Source organism: Nomascus leucogenys, chromosome 12 (assembly GCF_006542625.1).
Source record: "Nomascus leucogenys isolate Asia chromosome 12, Asia_NLE_v1, whole genome shotgun sequence".
In the NCBI taxonomy this organism is placed as follows: domain Eukaryota; kingdom Metazoa; phylum Chordata; class Mammalia; order Primates; family Hylobatidae; genus Nomascus; species Nomascus leucogenys.
Genome location: NC_044392.1, coordinates 26986316 through 27001435, shown reverse-complemented (window position 1 = coordinate 27001435; position 15120 = coordinate 26986316). Strand labels below are relative to the sequence as shown.

Sequence of the window (15120 nt, the reverse complement as noted above, 5' to 3'; positions counted from 1 at the left end):
AGTTATTATCTAAAAACCTGGAATCAATAGAAAGGAGTGTCTGGGTTAAGATAAGGGGTTGTAAAGACTAGGGTTCTTATTATGTATATGAAGTCTCATAGGTAACCACTCCCAGAGGCAATAAATGGCAAATGTTTCCTTTACACATCCTAAAAAGGCTCTAGACTCTCAGCCAATCTCTTCAGGATCAGAAAATGACCTGGAAAGAGAAGGGAATCCTCTATAGAATGTAAATTTTCCCCACAAGAGACAGCTTTGTAGGACCATTTCGAAATATGTTCAAGGAATCTTTTTTTTTTTTTTTTTTTTTTTTTTTTTTTTATGAGACGGAGTCTTGCTCTGTCACCCAGGCTGGAGTGCAGTGGCGCCATCTCGGCTCACTGCAAGCTCCGCCTCCCAGGTTCACGCCATTCTCCTGCTTCAGCCCCCCAAGTAGCTGGGACTACAGGCACCCGCTACCACGCCGGCTAATTTTTTGTATTTTTAGTAGAGACGGGTTTCACCGTGTTAGCCAGGATGGTCTCGATCTCCTGACCTCATGATCCGCCCACCTCGGTCTCCCAAAGTGCTTTTGGGATAAAATAGTTTGGTTTCTTTCAGGGCCCTGCTAATTGCTATGTGATGCTATACTTAGAGTCAGGTTGGAATTTGGTATCTTATTGCTACAAGGTCTTTTCTGTCTGTCTTAGGATCTCTCTTTTAATGTTAATGCTGGTCAGTTGTGTGCCTGAACTCCAAAGGGAGGAGAGTATAATGAGGCATGTGTGATTCCCCCTTCCTGTCATGGTCTGAACTATTTTTTCAGGTTTAGTTGCGTCCCTTTGGTCCTCCATTTAGTCATTTGGAGGGCTTAGAATTTTCTTTTTGGTTTTCACATGTATAATATTTGGCTAGTCACATTCATACTCTAAAAAATGAGAATCATTGTATAGGTTATTTTAAGAATCAATGAAATTTCACTATTCCTGTGAATATAAGGAATTTGGGGGGAATGTTTGACAGGGAGGTTAAGAATACAGCCAAGGTAGCTGAACATGGAGTGGAGTTTCCAAAGGCTACCATGAAACGATTTGGGAAGGAGAGGAGGAGTAGCAAACTGGCTTAGGATAAAGGACCAGAGCATTATGAAGATGAGAGAACTAGAGATGAGAGGATTTACGTTTTGAGCAGTGACTGAAAAAACAAGGACCAGAGAAACAGTGGATCAGGTTCTGATGGCAAGCTGATAAGCACTCGGGTTGTGAGAATTCACTGCTGCCTAGCGGTTGTGATGTGGTGGTGAACAGAGCTGGAGAAGAACAGGGCAGTAGGTCTTTTTTATATTGGCTTTTAAGTTTTGGCAGGTGGGCAGCAGCTAGTGGGTGAGAAGTCAAACTTTGATTCAGAAAGCAAATTTTGCTTAATTGTAACCCACATTTTAAAATCTGTAATTGTCTTTCGTTTTTCTAATTGGTAAATTTTGATCAAAAGCAGTCTAGGATAATTGCTTAGTATGGTGATGAACTGTGTTCATTTGCTTTTATCTCCTGGCGTGATTATACTTATTTCTTATTGCTTTTGGTTTCTTAAAGAATTAGCTGAGTAAACCCCAAACCAAAAATATTTGGTTTATATTTTAACCAACTGAATATTTGTGTTTATCATTCATTCCTTCCATCATTATGTCATATTTCTGGTAGCTGAATGTGAAAGGTTATGTTAGCAAATCATAACAGGAATACACTCTAAATATCTGGGCCTAATCCTTGCTTCTGGAGTTATTTCAGAGACAGAAAAAGCATGGTTTATTATAAGTTTTTTGGATAGCACATTTGGTACAGCTCCATATCCAAAAGCCAGCCAGAATGTATCAGTGACCAAGATGAAGAGGGCACATCAAATAGACCCTGGACTTAAGGGACTTATGCCAACTCATACTTGAAATATCTTTTTTCTTATGTGTGATGACTTGCATGGCAAGGAAACAGCACATTTTGTAGCAAACGTTTCTGATTGTTATCTTTATCATATAAGATTCTCTATTTTTTGAATTTAATAACTCAACATCTCTTCAGAGCAATTGGGCAGAACCCGGAGTTCAAAATTCAGTTCTAGAATAGCTTCTTAAGGAACAATTTAATTTGTTTATTTCTAAAGAAATATTGTTATGGTTTTCAGAAAAGAAAAGGAAGTCTGGCAGACCTCTAGTTATACAAATAATACTTGAAAGCAATTGCTAAAACAAATAAGAAAACAGTAAGAACAGTAGTGGAAATGCAGTGTGATACTTAAAGCCTCCGGTACACAATCTGTCCCACTTATCAGCAACACCGCCTTGTTTTTTTTTATTTTATTCTGTCTGCTACTTGCAGTTGAACTGTAACACCGAGATGTCCAGATTAGGGTTAGGAATTTCAATTAATAATTTTAGACTTCTGTATCATTATGCCAGCTTGAGCAAGAAACTTGACTTTCACAAGACTTAGGCACATGCGAATAATCCAGAAATTGACTGAAGGGAAATAACTTATTGTAAAAACAATTTTATGTGAACACTGATTAAATAGCACCTAAAATTTACAACAAGCCACTCAGGGAAAGAAAATACCTTTTAAAAAAAACTCATGGTTTAATTATTGTTTGTGAAGATGAAAGCAATTAGGAATTTTATTAAATATATATGGAAGCCTTGGGGAAATAATAAAATAGTGATATATGTGGCAGTACTAATTTTCACTTTCTTTTTCTATTTCAGGGTTTGAACATAATCTTTCACGTAGCTTTGGCTCTCCTAAAGGTAAGTCTTTTTTTTAATCTTAAGTCACCAAATTCTCTTACCTCTTTGCCCTTGGGACGAATAATTCAATTTACAATCTTTGACTCATTTTAGTTTCTCAGACACACAAAAAAAGATGACTTCTCTGAGAAACTCTGATCCTCTTCCCTCCCCTTGTCCTTTTCTGTTGTTGTTTATTTGGAGTCTTTTTTTTTTCTTATAATCCATTTATTTAATGGTACTATCATAGAGCTTTTTCCAGTAACATAAAGTATCTTTTTATCATATGAATTGGATGATATAAGAGAAAAAGTTAAAAATTGTTTTCTGTCAAAATGATGCCTGCTTTTTCTTAAAACACTTTTTACTATAACATCTCTGGAGCTACCTAAACATATAATTGAATTATCTAAAAGTTTTTATAATATACTGACTAAAAAAGAAACTGCTACATTGCAATTTGCAGTTCTTTCCATGATAATTAGAAATTTATAAAACGCTTTAGAATTCTATTGTAACTACCTTGTTGGATTTTATGTCAACATATCATACAGCTTTAATAATGTGGTAACTGCAAGACATTTGCTGCAGAGTTGATGAAGATAACCCAGCTGGTTTTTGTCCTTCAGTCAAAGAAAACATTCTGATATTAAAGGCGATAATTGCCTCAAAGGCACAGGCTTACCCTTTCCTCAGTGTGACATGGTGGTTAAAATGGCAGACCTGGACACAGATTCTCTTCTAATTTCAGCCCTACCGTATGACCTTAGGCAAATTATTCTAAGTGCTCAGAGTCTGGGTTTTGAGATAATAATAGAAATTAATTTATGGGATTGTTAAAAGACTTGAGATGATCAAAGAAGTCCTTAATGTAGTATCTAGAACATTTTACTGCCTAGTAAATGTTAGCTGTCATTATTATTGTTCTTCACAAGGTGATTCAGAATGTGTTCCTAGATCCCTTATCATTCTTCTGAATCTCTCAAAAGATAATGACATGGTATCATAGGAGGACCTCTTGATATGTTAGGAGAGCCTTAACCATACCTAACCATTAACATAACCTTGATTCTAAACAAAGGCATGAAATAGTACAGACCTTCTGCAACTCAGTAAGTGGATCTCTATTCCTCGTCTCTTATTCCTTTAAACATTTGCTCTTTGTGAAGTTCATAAAATGCACTTTTTAAAATTAAATCATTTGTGTTTATATATTTTTTATGCCAAAGCTATTTAGAAAATAGAAAAATATTTTAAATAAAATAACAGAAACATATTTGCTATGTCCTTTAATGAAGTCATGGGTTTTGACCTCTAATTTTTTTCTTTCATTAAAACAAATCCAAGCCGAAACTTTCCAACATGTCCTCTCAACAGGGCTGGAATAAGACTTTTAGAATGCCTAAGCATTGAAAGTATATGTAATTCAGACTAAAAACAATATTAAAACATAAAGTAAGTATAAGGAGGTCCAAGAAAGTTCTGATTTCTCATATTATATCTAATTTTTTAAACTCTCAGATATTATGTGTTTCCCAAAATGCCTTTCCTCATTTTTTTGGTGACTTATCTTTACTAGTGCTTTCACTGCATGCTTAATCTGTCTTTTGAGTAACCCAGGACTACCTCTCTGGATATCAGACCTATACCCTGTGTCAACTTAATACTATATACATTAGTAAATTATCTTCTTGATTGACATGTTGACTTGTTCATATTATTTTCATTTATTTTGTCCATGTTAACCCAGACAAGGCCTCTACAGAGGACATTCTCTGGCCACTGGGCAGGAAGGCTTTGCCTGTCTTCTTTAGCAATACATGGGCACTCTTCTAGCCTCATCTTAGAGAATTTTACTAGTTAGAGAAGATAAAAAGAGTCTTCGCACCACTAGTGCCCTATATTTATGTAAATTCCTTATATGAATCCTGAAGCTGACCCCCCATAGACAGAGTATATATGGGACTAAACTGAAGTGTACTTTAATGATCTATTGCCACCACTTGGAAAACAAGAATACGCAAACGTATGTGACAGTCACTGACTTTCAGCTTCTAGTGTAGTATACCAGATAAAATAATATGTATTATTTGTATCAAAATAAAAAACTTTGGAGAAGTTCAAATTGCTGGGGTTTTTGTTTTGTTTTGTTTTGTTTTGTTTTTTGCTTTTTGAGACAGGGTCTTATTCTGCTCACTCTGTTGCCTAGGCTGGAGTATAGTGGCATGGTGATAGCTTACTGCAGCCTCAAATTCCTGGGCTCAAGTGATCCTCCCTCCTCAGCCTCTTGAGGAGCTAGAATTACAGGTAGATGCCATCATGCCCAGCTAATTTTAAAAATTTTGTAGAGACAGGGGTCTCACTATGTTGCTCAGGCTGGTCTCAAACTCCTGGACTCGAGCAGTCCTCCTGCCTTGGCCTCCCAAAGCACTGGGATTATAGGTGTGAGCCAATGAGCCTGGCCCTCAAAGTGCTTATGAATTGAGCCTAAGGAATTTTCAGTATAGCTACAGAGAGACTTCAGATTTCTCTGTATTATAAGCATTTCTTGTGATGAGGGGACAGAACTAACATTTCTTGAACATTTATACTCTGTGTTAAGTACTAACAGATTATCTCATTAACATACATTAAATGTCTAGGAGTTATTTGTAGAATAGCAATGGTATTAGCCAGAGAAAACATCTAATTCTTCCCCCAGCCCCTAGTTGATAATTGAGAGATCAAAGCCCAAGATCACCTAAAGACTTTTGTCTCAGTAGCGGGAAAGTTGGATTTATAATTTTTTTGAATGGGATAGATACAGGATGAATTCTCTGTTGCTCCGTTAGGTTTTAAAGACACCTACTTTCTGAACGGGACCAGCTTCTTTTTGGTTAGTAATAGCCTATCAGGTAGCTAAAAAGCTATTGACCTAAAAGAATGATTCACAATACTAAGCAGCATCATGAAATCATTTTGTGTCCAGTAAGTCGGTCAGATATATTCCTTCAAATGTAATTTATTTACTTATATGAAACATTAGGTAGTCATAGAATACATTCAATAGATTTAATAGACTGGAGGTGATCAGTCAGAATTGATCTTAGCCACTTCATGTTGGGCACAGAAATTTTTCAGTCAGAATAGGTTTTTTGTTTGTTGTCCGTGGTTAAAAGCAAATGACAGAGTGTTTTTCTCTGGCCTTCCCAAAGTATTATATGCTCATTTCGTGTCCTACATGTGTATGTAGGCACAACAGAGATAAAGAAAGCCCAATCATAATCCTGTTCCCAGGGATAACCATAATAAAAACTTGGTATAAAACCTTTATCCCATGCTTTGGTCTATGATTATGTAAGTATGCATTACCTACCTATACACATATGTATATATGTATGTATGTATGTATGTATGTATATTTTTAATCTGAGTTTGAGATAAGATGGGAAAGTGGGAGAAAATCCAGAAGAACAGTGTGAAAGGATGCACATAAATTTATTTTCTTTCAAAAAATGCTGTTGAACAATACTCTTTTTCATTTAGTATATCGTGAATATCTTTCCATGTCGCTAAATACATGTAATGGTTAAAAGCATGTGGACATTGGAGTCAGACTACTTAAGTTCAGATTCATTCAAAACAATTTATCCAATGGTCTTAGGTAAATTACAATTTCTCCATTTTTTAAATGGGGGAATATTAGTAATACCAGTCTCATAAGATTGTTGTCAGAGTTTAATGAGTTAATATATGATTGATGCCTAGAACTCAGTACTACAGTGTACTGAGGTGCTATTGTTAGAGACAGAATTTCTCTTTTGACTGGTTTTTATCCTACTGTACGTGGCATAATTTATTTTGAGGCAGAGTCTGGTTCTGTTGCCCAGGCTGCAGAGCGGTGGCACAATCTTGGCTCACTGCAACCTCCGCCTCCCAGGTTGCAAGTGATTCTCCTGCCTCAGCCTCCCGAGTGGCTGGGATTACAAGTGCAAGCCACCAAGCCCTGCTAAATTTTGTATTTTTAGTAGAGACGGGGGTTTCACCATGTTGGCCAGGCTGATCTCGAACTCCTGACCTCAGGTGATCCACCCGCCTCAGCCTCCCAAAGTGTTGGGATTACAGGCGTGAGCCACCGTGCCCTGCCCTGTACCATATATATATATATTTTTTTTTTTTTGAAAGCCACTGACTTTATTGATCTAAAAAACTTTACAAGGACAGTGACTTTTCTGCCAAAAAAGGAGCCAAATGGTATCAAACGGACTGAAAGTGAGGGTGGGGGTGAGGGACGGGGCCAGGAATCCATTCAGGAAAGCTGGTGACTGTCCCCAGGGAAGTAGCAGGGGAAAAAGGAAGGCGGAGGCATGCAAGAGCGAGAATCCAAAAAAGTTAAAATGATTAGGAGAGAAAACTCCCAAAAGATCCTGGAGTACAATGGAGGTGAGTAGGACAATAGCAGTCTTTTCCTGTGTTGAGGACAGGGGAGGAGTCCCTGCTGGGTTGCAAACTCCAGATGAGGGCTGGGGATTGAGGGCTTCCCAGAAAGCATCACAAGAAGGCATCACACCACTCAGGAAGGCATCCGAAGCAGTCCTGGGACTGTTTAGTGTTGGTACCACCAGTGTCCCTCAGCCATTCGCGGAGGAGGTCTTCATCTTTCTTTAGCACCAGAAACTGGCCAAGGACAACATAGGCCTTGTCAAAGCCCCTTTCCTCCAGCTTCTTGTCCATAACTTCACCAATCCCGGCCAGGCTCCCTACTGGCTTTTCCCCCACGGACTCTGCCACAAAGTCTCAGTGCTTTTGGGAGGTTGTAATCTTGTTCTGGTTTAATCGTCAGCTTCAGTTCCCGTAAGGGTTCCTCCTGCCGCCCGGCTGCTCCTGCCAATACCTCAAGCCACTAGAACTTTCCCCTGTACCATAATTTATTTAACCAATTTTATATTTAGTTTTATGGACGTTTGTTTCCAGAATTTCCTGTTAAATAAAACCGTAACAAATATCCTTAAACTTGCATCTTTGCATGCTTATCTGATATCCCTGGGGTACATTTCTAGAGATGGAATTGCTAGGTCAAATTGTAACCAAATTTTAATTTTGAATACATATTACAAAATTCTTCTCTGCTAGCAATGTGAGAGTGCATTTTCCCATACTCTTGAAAAATTTCTAAACAAGCACCTTTATGGAAATCGAAAGCAAGTTATAAATATAAATATAAATATAAATATAAATATAAATATAATATATAAATATATTAAATATATAAATTTATGTATCTATACATAAGTATAATAAATATAAATATAAAACAAAGCAATTTAAAAGTAGTGATTTAGTAATTTTTTATTACTAAATCATATAAATAAAGCTCTTCAGCCAGCTTTGAAGAGTCCAGTATTTTCTTTTTTGAGGAGAATATCCAGTTTCTTTAGGGAAGCAGTGGATCATGGCTAAATTCTAGAAGACTGGACCTTCTCTTAGTTTGGAGGGGCTTATATAAAAGTTCTGACACTTTGGGGGGCCAAGGTGGGTGAATTACCTAAGGTCAAGGGTTCGAGACCAGCCTGGCCAACATGACGAAACCCTGTCTCTACTAAAAAATACAAAAAACAGCCAGGCGTGGTGGTGGGCACCTGTAATCTCAGTTACTTGGGAGGCTGAGGCACAAGAATCGCTTGAACCCGGGAGGCAGAGGTTGCAGTGAGCCAAGATCGCACCATTGTACTCCAGCCTGAGCGACAGAGCAAGACTCCATCTAAAAAAAAAAAAAAAAAAAAAAGTTCTGAAGTATATCTTTGATGTTTTTGGCTTTTCAGCCCTTTGCATTATGGTTTTTCCTTACCATTCCATTGAAGCTTTTTTAATATCTTACTTGATCCTTCAACAGTTGTCAAAACAGCATAATGACATACACAACACTTCCTTTTTTTTCCCTTTCTTTTTTTATGTTTTGGAAACATCTTCCCTTGGTTTCTGTCCTTTCTTTTATCTCCCCCTCTGCTACTTCTGTCTTTTTTTTTCTCACTCCTTTTCCCCCCTAGCCATTAGCTTGGAGTTCTACAAATCTCCAGCCTCTAGGAAGTCGCTTATTGCTTCTCCCTTGTCGATCCTATTCATTCCCCTGGTTTCATCTATAAATGTTTACTCTCATTTATTTTTATTTTTTTAATTCCTCACCACCCTCCCACCCTTTCCCCTTCTGAGTCTCCAATGTCCATTTTCTACTTTGTATGCTTTTGCATACCCATAGCTTAGCTCTCACTTAGTGAGAACATTCGGTATTTGGTTTTCCATTCCTGAGTTACTTCACTTAGGATAATGACCTTCTCTTTCAAGTTGCTACAAAAGACATTATTTCATTCTTTTTTATGGCTGAGTAGTATTCCATGGTGTATATATTAATATATCACATTTTCTCATCTACTCCTCAGGTGATGGGCACTTAGGTTGATGTTTACTCTCATTTTTATTTAATCCAAACCCACATATTTGGCTGTGGACTGAACATGTCGGCTTGGATGTTTCACAGGCACATCAAAAGTCAAAACTGAAATAATGCGCCCTCCCAAATGTACTTTTCATCTAGTAACCTCCACTTCAGTAAGGACTCTACCCAGCTGCTCAAACCAGAAACCTAGAAGTTATCCTTAACTCTCTTCTTAATATCCCATATCAGTTCAGTCACCAAGTCCTGTGGATTCTACTTCTTGAAAATTTTTAGAATCTTCCCACTTTTCTCCTATTCTTACTTTGGTAGCTTTTAGGCCACCAAATTTTCCAGGAAGATGATGGCCTCCTGGATTATTGCAGGACCTCCTGTAGTAATAAATATTGGATACCTATGAAGTGCCAGGTACTGTTCTAGACATTGGAGATAAAGTAGTAACCAGGAAAGACCCTGCTTTCATGGAACTTGCATTCCAATGAGAGAAAGATAGTAATTAAACAAAGAAACGAATATGTATGTTAGTTCATTCTTGCATTGCTATAAAGAAACATTTGAGGCTGGGTAATTTATTTAAAAAAAAAAAAAAGTTTCAGCCAGGCACATTGGCTTATGCCTGTAATCCCAGCACTTTGGGAGGCCAAGGTGGGCAGATAACTGGAGGTCAGGAGTTAGGGACCAGCCTGGCCAACATAGTGAAACCCTGTCTCTATTAAAAATATAAAAATTAGCCAGGCATGGTGGCATGCGCCTGTAGTCCCAGCTACTCAGGAGGCTGAGGCAGGAGAATCGCTTGAACCTGGGAGGCAGAGGTTGCAGTGAGCCGAAATTGCACCACTGCACTCCAGCCTGGGCAACAGAGTGAGACTCTGTCTCCAAACAACAAAAAGAAAAAAAAAGTGGTTTTATTTTGGCTTACAGTTCAACAGGTTACACAGGAAACATAGTACTGGTATCTGCTTCGGGTGAGGGCCTCAGGAAGCTTACAATCATGGCAGAAAGCAAGGGGAGCTTGACAAGAGGAGAAGCAAGAGACAGAAGGGGGAGGTCCCAGACTCTTTTACAACAGCCAGATCTCATGTGAACTCACGGAGTGAGAACGAGCTGATCAGCAAGGGGATGCCAATAAGCCATTCATGAGGGATCTACCCCTATGACCCAAACACCTCCCACTAGGCCCTACCTTCAACATTGGGGATTACACTTCAACATGAGATTTGGAGGGGACAAACATCCAAACCATATCAATATGATTAGTTTAGATCATGCGGAGGTTTATAAAAGAGGTTTGAGAAGATGGTGGCTCGGATTTGAGTGTTAGCAGTGGAACTGACAGAAGTGGGTGACTGCGCTTTCCCCATATACTCTTGACCATTGTTCAGTCCGTTGCCACACTGCCAGTAGTCTTTTTAAAGCAGATTTTTTTTTTTTTTACTTTGAATTTCAGGGTACTTGTGTAGGTCTGTTATATAGATAAATTTTGTGTCATGGGGGTTTGGTAATACAGATTATTTCTTCACCCAGGTGATAAGCATAGTACCCAACAGGTAGTTTTTGGATCCTCACCCTCCTCCACCCTCAAGTAGGCCCCATGTCTATTGTTCCCTTCTTTGTGTCCATGTGTACTCAGTGTTTAGCTCCCACTTATAAGTGACAGCATGTGGTATTTGGTTTTCTGTTCTGTGTTAGTTTGCTTAGGATGATGGCCTCCAGCTGCATCCATGCTGTTGCAAAGGACATGATCTCATTCTCCTTATGGATGCATAGTATTCTATGGTGTTTACCACATTTTATTTAACCAGTGTACTGTTGATGGGCATCTAGATTGATTCCATGTCTTTGCTATTGTGAATAGTGCTGCAATGAACATACATGTGCATGTGTCTTTATGGTAGAACAGTTTATATTCCTTTGGGCATATACAAAGTAATGGGATGGCTGGGTCAAATGGTAATTCTGTTGTAAGTTCTTTGAGAAATTGCCAAACTGCTTTCCATGGTGGCTGAACTCATTTATATTCTCACCAACAGTGTATAAGCATTCTCTTTACTCTGCACCCTCACCCAGCATCTGTTGTTTTTTGGCTTTTTAATACTATTAAAGCAGATTTTAGTCATTATTCAACAATATTTACTAAACACCTATTTAGAGACAGGTACTGTTCTATGTGCTTGAATAGAGATGAGTGAACTAAAGTAACAAAGCCACTTGCCTCTGTGGAAATTATGTTCTAGCAAGAGACAGTTGATAATTGTATTAGTTCATTTTCACACTGCTGATAAAGACATACGCAAGACTGGGCAATTTATAAAAGAAAGAGGTTTAATGGACTTACAGTTCCATGTGGCTGGGCCAGGCCTCACAATCATGAAGGAAGGCAAGGAGGAGCAAGTCACATCCAACATGGATGGCAGCAGACAAAGAGAGAGGGCTTGTGTAGGGAAACTCTTGTATTTATTTATTTATTTATTTATTTATTTATTTTAATTTAAAAGTAAACTTTAATGTCAAAAATGCAAACTTGAGGAGGCCAGAAAGATCACACACAAGACTGCCACTTCACACTTGGATGGTTGCACAGCAGCCGGGCAGAGGCGCTCCTCACTTCCCAGAGGGTGGGGCGGCCAGGCAGAGGCGCTCCTCAGTTTTCAGACGGTGCAGCCGCCAGGCGGAGGTGCTCCTCACTTCCTAGACAATGCAGGGGCCAGGCAGATGCGCTGCGCACTTCCCAGCAGAGGTGCTCCTCACTTCCCAGACGGTGAGGCTGCCTAGCAGAGGCACTCCTCACTTTTCAGAAGGTGCGGCTGCCAGGCAGAGGCGCTCCTCACTTCCCAAATGGTACGGCCACCAGGCAGAGGCGCTCCTCACTTCCCAGACGGAGACAGTGGGGGGGCCGGACAAGGGCTGAACAGAGGCGTTCCTCACTTCCCAGACGGTGGAAACTCCCGTTTTTAAAACCATCAGATCTCATGAGACTATTCACTACCAGGAGAACAGCATGGGAAAGACCCACCCCTATGATTCAATTACCTTCCACCAAGTTCCTCCCACGACACATGGGAATTGTGGGAGTTAGAATTCAAGATGAGGTTTGGGTGGGGACACAGCCAAACCATATCAACAATAAACATAATAAATATATAAATATGGTATATTAGAAGTTATAGTGTTATGGGGAAAAGGAAAAGTGCTGCAGGGTGATGGGAGTTACGGGTAGGTTGCAGTGTTAAATAGGGTAGTCAGGATAGGCCCCAACTAGAGGATGAGATTTGGACAAAGACTGCAGGTAGTGAGGGGATGCTCTGTGCTGGGAGTGTGACTGAGTGTTGAGGGACAGAAGGAAGCCAGCGAGGCTACAACAAGAGAGTGAGGGAAGGGCAGTAGGAGATGAGGTCAGAGAAGTTAATTTTTTCTTGCTTAAAGTCCTTTATTTAAAGGCCTCCATTGCTGTTAGGATAAAGTTCACAATTTTGACACAGTCCACATAGTTTTTATGATCTGGCACAACTTACCTCTCCATCCTCAACTGCCCCTTCCCTTCCTCTCATTTGCACTGTCTCAATCAAGCTATGATGAACTTCTTTCAGGTTTTCCCAATAGACCAATCTGTCTTTCACTTAAGAGCCATCACATATACTGGTTTCCTCTGCCAGGAATGCTCTGTCTCCCTCTCTTCAATAAGCTAATTTCCATTTAGCTTCACTATGTTAGGAACTTTCTGTGCCTTCTGCAAACTTAGGTTAGACAGTGAAAACACAGGCTCCCTTTGTCTTCTAGGATATCTAGTTGACAGTCCTTTGCACACCTGGGACTGATACCTGATTAAATGGTTGGTTGGTTGTTGTCTTCCTCATTGTAGTTAATCTCTATGTGGGGTCTGCCCACTAGTTTGCCTTTTTATTGGAGTTGCTGGCACATAGTAGGCACTTAAATATTTATTGACTACTGACTTAGAGTCAAATTGAGAAAGCATAGGTTTTCTTTTCCCTCACTTCCTCCTATGTGTATATGAATAAGAATTCTGCCAGGATAGGAGCTTTTTCAACCCGGGTCTCCTTTGCTTTTTTTTTTTCTTTTTTTTTTTTAAGATAGATTCTAGCTCTGTTGCTCAGGCTAAATAGTGGCTCTATCTCAGCTCAGTGGAACCTCCACCTCCCGGGTTTAAGAGGTTCTCGTGCCTCAGCCTCTGGAATAGCTAGGACTACAGGCATGCACCGCCACACCTGGCTAATTTTTGTATTTTTAGTAGAGGCAGGCTTTCACCATGTTGGCCAGGCTGGTCTCAAACTCCTGGCCTAAAGTGATCCACCCGCCTTGGCCTCCCAAAGCGCTAGGATTACAGGCATGAGCCACCGTGCCTGGCCTCCTTTGCTTTTAAAAACCTTGAAATTAATTGCTCTTGTCCCCAGTATTTAGCTTCTCTCATTTTCATTATTGAGATATATTTTATGTGTCATAAAATTCCCTTTAAAAATGTACAATTAGTGGCTGGGCATGGTGGCTCATGCCTGTAATCCCAGCACTTTGGGAGGCCGAGGCGGGTGGGTCAGAGGTCAGGAGATCAAGACCATCCTGGCTAACATGGTGAAACCCCGTCTCTACTAAAAACCAAAAAATTAGCCAGGCATGGTGGCAGGTGCCTGTAGTCCCAGCTATGCAGGAGGCTGAGGCAAGAGAATGGCGTGAACTCAGGAGGCGGAGCTTGCAGTGAGCCGAGATCGTGCCACTGCACTCCAGCCTGGGCAACAGAGCAAGACTCCATCTCAAAAAAAAAAAAAAAAGTATAATTAGTGGTTTCTAGGATTGTCACAAACTTGTGCACCCATCACCTTTATCTAATTCTAGAACATTCTTATCACCCCATAAACATAGTAGCCACTTCCCATTTCCCCATCCTATCACCACCTGACAACTTCTAATCTGTTTTCTATCTCTGTGGATTTACCTATTCTGAATATTTCATATAAATGGGATCATATAAATAAGTGGTCTTTTGTGACTGGCTTTTTTTCCTTAGCATAATGTTTTCAAGGTTTATCCATGTCGTAGCATGTATCAGTTCTTAATTCCTTTTTATTGCTAGATAATATTCCATTGTTCAAATGTACCACATTTTATTTATCCATTAATCAGTTAATAAACATTTCAGTTGTTTCCATTTTGACTGTTATGAATAATACTACTGTGAACATTTGTGTACAAGGTTTTGTGAACATACGCTTTCAGTTCTCTTGGGTATATGCCTGGAACAGAATTCTTGGATCATATGGTAATTCTGTGTTTAACTTTTTGAGGAGCTGCCAAACAGTTTTCCAAAGCAGCTGCACCATTACATCCCCCATGGCAACATATAAGTATGTTGTAAGGCCTAAAATTAAAGCCCAATATGATGTTTTGCCTCAACATCTGGCAGAAATCAGGAAGGTCTCCAGTCACCTAAGTGCAAGGTCTCCTCCTTATTTTGCTCCTGTGGATAAGGTTTCCTAGCCAAACAACCCTCCTTAGCCAAAGGATGAGGCACTTTTCTTTTCTTTGATTTTTTTTTAAGGCCTGTGGTCTCGCTCTGTTGCCCAGGTTGGAGTGCAGTGGCACAATCATAGTTCATTGTAACCTCCAATTCCTGGACTCAATCCTCCTGCCTCAGCCTCCAAAGTAGCTGAGACTGTAGGCATGAGCCACTATACCCAGTGGCACCGTTCTTTCTTAGAGTAGCAAGCTTCAGTTCCTTGCCAGCCTGTGTCATTATTCAAACAAGCCAATCACATCATCCCAGGGGAGCTAGGGGGCACCCCACTCTCTTGATACCATAAAGCCTGCCTCCCACAGCCCCTGATTGTTCACTGTTTTTTAATCCAGCCCTTCTATGATGTTTTCCTCCCTTGGGGATGTGAATACATGTTACTAATAAACTACTGTCAATCTCATCTGTCTGTGT

The 15120-nt window shown here is 39.7% G+C and overlaps 1 protein-coding gene and 1 pseudogene across 5 annotated transcripts in view; one reads left to right on the top strand and one right to left on the bottom strand.

Moving 5' to 3' along the window:
- The window catches only part of RABGAP1L (RAB GTPase activating protein 1 like), an 856710-nt gene that overhangs the window by 609427 nt on the left and 232163 nt on the right, over positions 1-15120 (top strand). For all 5 annotated transcript variants that reach the window (XM_030823945.1, XM_012511351.2, XM_030823947.1 and 2 more), the window contains one exon: positions 2735-2776. In XM_030823945.1, coding sequence (XP_030679805.1) covers positions 2735-2776 — 42 coding nt within the window. The remainder of the gene's footprint in view (positions 1-2734; positions 2777-15120) is intronic.
- Positions 7250-10546, bottom strand: LOC115837502 (annotated as a pseudogene).